This window comes from Amblyomma mixtum, chromosome 2 (genome assembly GCF_055824585.1).
Source record: "Amblyomma mixtum isolate Tamu chromosome 2, ASM5582458v1, whole genome shotgun sequence".
Lineage (NCBI taxonomy): Eukaryota > Metazoa > Arthropoda > Arachnida > Ixodida > Ixodidae > Amblyomma > Amblyomma mixtum.
In genome coordinates this window covers 28818381-28823739 of record NC_143013.1, presented here as the reverse complement: position 1 = coordinate 28823739, position 5359 = coordinate 28818381, and the positions used below count along the sequence as shown (strand labels likewise).

Here is a 5359-nt window from a genome sequence, read left to right as displayed (position 1 = left end):
CTTGTGGCGTGGTTTTTCATCCTGTGTAGCCTTCCCACATACCTGTGCCGTTTTCAGTTTTTCCATTACTTATTTCATTTTCATACGGAAGCGCTGCTGAAGAAAAATACTGGCTTGTCCGATGACGGCCTCAGCAGCGGCCACTATCCCCGCAAACTCCTTAACCTCATCCACCCACAAACTTCCTGCGGCACCCTGCTACGCTTGCCTTCTCTTGGAATCCATTCCTTTACCCTTAACGAGCGATTATCTTGCCCTCTCATTACATGGCCTGCCCAAGCCCATTTCTTGATTTCGACTAGGACGTCGGTAACCCGCGTTTGTTCTCTTACCCACCTGCCCCATTCCTGTCTCTTAACGTTGCACCTGTCATTTTCCTTTCCGTTGTTCGATGCGTTGTCCTGAATTTAAGTTGCACCCTTTTCGTTGGCCTGCATGTTTCTGTCCTGTAGGTGAGTACCGGTAAGTTACAGCTGCTATAGTATACTTACATACCTGCAATATAGATACACCAATTTGATATCATATGAATGGCAATAGACACGCTTATCTGAGAGCGAGAAGCAAGCATGCATTGTACCTAACATGGTGACGCACTTCTTGCATAGACATGCCACCCGCCGGCGTTCTCACAGCGCACAACCCTATTGCCTTGGCATCGAAACGCCTTCTTCCAGCAAAAAAAAAAATATAATTGCAGACAGCTAGACAAAGAAGCCCCTGCATTAATTTTCGGCGTCTCGAAGTTCCATCAGCATCTATAGGGTCAATATTTTAAAGTTGCATGTGATCACAAACCACTTCTGGCACTTTTCATGCAAGCCTATTCCCGACAGATTATCAACCAGAATTATACGCTGGGCAAATACCCTCTTATAAGTACACTAAGTATAGTTTGTGCTCGGGCTAGTTGGTTGAACAATGTTGAACGTCTTCCCTAGCTTCTCTTTTTTTTTTTTTTTGTAAAGCTATGCAGCGCGTGTAATTTACTCCGGCGTACAAATACACGTTTGTGTACTACCTTGTCACCAACGTCAGCGATGTCGACTGGCTAAGCAAGCTACCGCTTCTTGCAGAGCCCGGCACAGTACCCAAGCCTGCTGTTATCTTCATGCTTGAAAGTTCATATCCTCGACTTCTTTCGCCAACCGACATTACCCAATCCACAGACCATGACCCTGTGCTGTCATACCTACGTCATGCGTTTTTTACTGGAGATGCGCCGCCAAGAGGAAGTGATTGGACATCATTTCGGAAGAACCATAGAGAGGTTAGCGTTCAGGAGAACTACGTCCTGCGAGGAACACAAGTCGTCTTCCTAAGGAACTGGTAGTAGTTCTTGATCCGGGCGTGAATAAAATGAAAGCAGTCGCACGAACCCAAATATGGTTGAAAGGACTCGACAGCAGCATCGCAGAGAAGGTGTAAGTTTGCAAAAGCTCTCAAGAACCTCAGAGAACAGGACTGGTCCATGGTCTAGACTGCATGCTGATTTTGGTGGTGCATTTCAGGGACACTACTTTTTCGACCTAATCGATGCCTGCTCTAATTGAGTAGAGTTGGGTCCCGTTCATGTGGTGGGGTGGTATAGTAAAAACTTTTATTTTAACAGAGGTGTTTGGGGCACACAGGTCCCTGGGCCTTCGCACGACCCCACTATACTCATGTGCCTTCTGCGGGTGCCACGATTCGATCGCTGCGAAACATATTTTCCACACATGGCATTCCAGACGTCATTCTCTCCGACAGTGGCACCGAATTCAACAGCGCGATGTACGCAGACATCTTGAGCAAGAACGCCACTCAGCGAATCCTGGTCCTACCATACCACCCAGCATCGAACAGAGCAGCGGAACGCGTCGTGCGGAAAATTAAGAAACTACTTTCTGTGGTCGCAAACATCAGGACAATTTTATAGGGAAGACTGCATTTACTTTGTGCCGTAAATTCCTAGCACAAAGTTTTAAACACATTCCGAAAAAAAAATTAAAACTCCGTTGTGAACAGTTTAACGTGACGCTGCCGTCAATCGGGCACCAAGAAAACAGAGGACGGCTTTAAAAAAAAAAATTTCTTCTGCGAACCTTTGCCTTTAAAAAGAAATGAACTCGACAGCGGTGATAGCCGTAAGCACTTCAGACTGACCGCCTCTCTCACTCTCAGCTCAGTAAAAGAATAGAACAGCAGAAACACTCGTGACAATAGTTCTGATGTGGTAAACACGTCCCAGTAATTATATCCCGTGACAACTTGTAATACATGCATTTTAAACAGTATTATCAGGTGCAGTCGTCAAGCAATGCAAAGAAACACCGTTATTGCGTATCCTTAGTTCTATTTAGCGCCGTAGAATGCCTCTTTGGAAAATTTTAAGCCGAAGGGAACTTCTCACAAACGCTGAAAGAGATTGGGGTGCTAGCGTGTTTTTTAGCGCCGGCCGAATCAGAGGCATTCCACCATTGTGCATAAATTCTTGAAGGCCACATGCTCGCAGCATTGCGTTCATGCGTTGATGAATCTGCGTTTTTTTTTCTCACAAAGCACGCACCCACTCTGTTCTGCGAGTTTATATCATACGTCACTGCACGCGGCGCTGTTTTTCTGTCTGCCTTTTTCTGGATTGCGTACAATCACTGGACAATTCTTACTGGCAACAGGCGTCGCGAAAGCACGTCGATGACACCACTAAGAAAAATACCACCTCCATAATGTATTATGCTCCTGAAAGCAGTTCTGGTGTATAGAATGGTTTTAAAGAACACCTTATAGCACAAGAGGGTGAAGAACAAAGGTGTGAGGTGGGCTATCACCGTAACCAAGCTCAACTCAAACAATCGCGCTCTCTGCGAGTGATCTGCTCTCAGAAAGGTTGGGTTATCAATCTTCGTACTTGGTCGACAACCAACGTTTGATGTCGAACTTTGGAGACTGGTATGTTATCGCTTAGAAGACATTCCACTGTATGCAAACGATGACCACCATGTGGTCGTGCAGCGTTACAGAGACATCATTCAAACACCAATTTCGTCCAATTTTTGAAAACTTGCCGTCTAGAAGAGTCAGATTCAGTGTGCAAGTCACGCCCAAATGTATGACAAGGAGCACAGCGTAGCTCACATGTCATGCGCATACGGACCACAGCAGAGACTGTTAATCCAGAAAAACTAAACGCGCAAGGTGATCTAACCGCGCTTAAGCGGTTTCACACGCGGTAACTACGCATAAAGTGCACGCCGCGGCATCTGCAAATTCAGCTAATGGTACAATTCTAAAACGCGTTGCAGCACTGAAAGGAGTTTACAAGTAAAAGCATGACATGAACACTTCGCAGAAATAGAGCAAACATAATGAGAAAAGTGTTCAGAGACACAAAGGCACGTAGCAGAGGAATGTTAAAAATAACACGCAAAGGTGTCGCTTTGGGTCTGCAAGTCGCTCTTAGCGACACAAATACCATGAACCTAAAGTCAGCGCGAAACAAGAGGAGGGATGGCCATCTCATTAAGTAAAACTTCAAAAAGCCTACGAGTCCTGCGTAAAGTTCGCACACGCGATACTGCTTGACATGTTCGGGTTTTCCCGGCAGTGGAAAGCACGGACGAAGTCGGGACTCAGCATCAGAGGCTCGTTCACCACGGACTTGGAGCTCGCCTTGCCGCTGCACCGGAAGTAGGCGTAGCGAGTGTAGAAGAACTGGGCTTTAGACATGCGGTACAGACTCCAGACAGGCTTAACTTCAAACCAGTCGGCTGTCACTGGGCCCGGAGAAGAGTACGTGGACACCGCCCCGACAACTGCCGCGGCGATGTGCAGACCTATCGTGGACGCCATCACACCTTCCGTGCCGTAACGGAAGCGTGCGGACATCGAGGTCTGCATGCATTTGCTGTAAGAAAGAGTCGATGGACGGTGGGACACCGATATGAGTCCAGAGCTGTATAAGCGTTACTGAAGAATTAAGAGAGAGTCGATGGGCTTTTGTTTGCAGAGTTTGAACCAGCCAGTATTCAGCCCGTCAGTCTTACTTCCTGGCTCAACTGCTCATTATCTGATCGTATTGGTAATATTTCCAATAATCGCTTGTACGATATGTTCGCCTTTCTCGAATAAAGCAGAATTTTAGTTCTTGAGTGAGATCCTGACTATCGACGTTTTGTTTTAAGGCTAACATGTTTATTTGCTTTTCCGCGGTGCCTTTAAAGGTCTAGGCTAATTCTAGACTAATTCTCGCTCAAGGTCCTTAGTTCTCGAGGCAAATTCTCGCTCACCAGAGCTCACGTCCCTGACACGTCTAAGTCTTCCACAATACCGAAATGGACGCACATTATTCGCGCGATTCCTTTTTTTGTTTTCGTCTCTTCTCTTTATTTTCCTGCTCTGTTTATCGCTGGCGGCATATGAGCCCATCACTTCGTTTTCTAGGCAAAAAGGAATCAGAGCCTCTCGCGATATCAATCCCGCCTACTGTTTCCATGTTGCTCGAGATTTTTGTCGTTCTTCCCTTTCCCTTCTCTCGAATGCTTGATGCTGTCTGTAAACTGAGAGCGGCCAAAAGTGGTGCTGGTTCTGTTCACCGACGACTGCTGACCACTCTTGTTGTTATCGCCCCCACAGAGTTTTTTTTACGGAGGCTAGTCAGCTCAATACAGTCCATTCCAGCGCAACTTACAGCAGCCTATTACTCTACTGTCGTCGGTGCCATCACCGAAGCGTAGAAGTCTCTTTGTTATCAGTATCACCATTTGTGTTCCTCAATGGGAAACTTTCCCTGCCTGTGATGTTTGCACAAGATGTTCACGTGTAGGTTGTTACTTTATCCAAATTCTGCGAGTAGTACACCCCCCCCCCTCCCCCCACCCCCCACCCCTCCTCTTCGTTAAGTCTACACGATGTACTTTTCTGCTGCCCGTTAGCTTCTTGACTTCCCTCGTAAGCTTCGCATTACAGTAACGGATCAGTACACTGCATAAAATTTATTTTAAGAATTAGAGACTCGACGTATCGCAAAACCATTCGGCGACCTCGTCATCCGGACTAAATGTAAGAAGTGTGCCTGCGTCACGTTCGATGTTTTACTACACACAGAGCATGATTATAATGGCGGCATCACTCACGTGAATACTGAAGGGAAGGATTTGTTAATAATGCCATTTGTACATTTAGTAACCAAGAATTTTACATCATGTCCCCTCGGCTCTGGCAGGCACCAATTAAATAACGCACCCGCAATTAAACCCTATATACACCTCGTCAGTTCCGCAAATTATTCTAAGCCTTAAGGCACGCAATTTTTGCCTCGTAATTTCTCAAACACCGTAGCTAGGTTAGCCTTGCTCAACGAGGATATCACGTTAAACGT

The 5359-nt window shown here is 46.3% G+C and overlaps 1 protein-coding gene across 1 annotated transcript; it reads right to left on the bottom strand.

Annotated features, from left to right (window-relative positions):
• Positions 1-3095: 3095 nt before the first annotated feature.
• Positions 3096-4185, bottom strand: LOC149358797 (uncharacterized). The gene has a single exon (XM_089568918.1). It carries the CDS (start codon positions 3877-3879, stop codon positions 3523-3525), a length of 357 nt encoding a protein of 118 aa, XP_089425044.1. The 5' UTR covers positions 3880-4185; the 3' UTR covers positions 3096-3522.
• Between the last annotated feature and the right edge of the window lie 1174 nt (positions 4186-5359).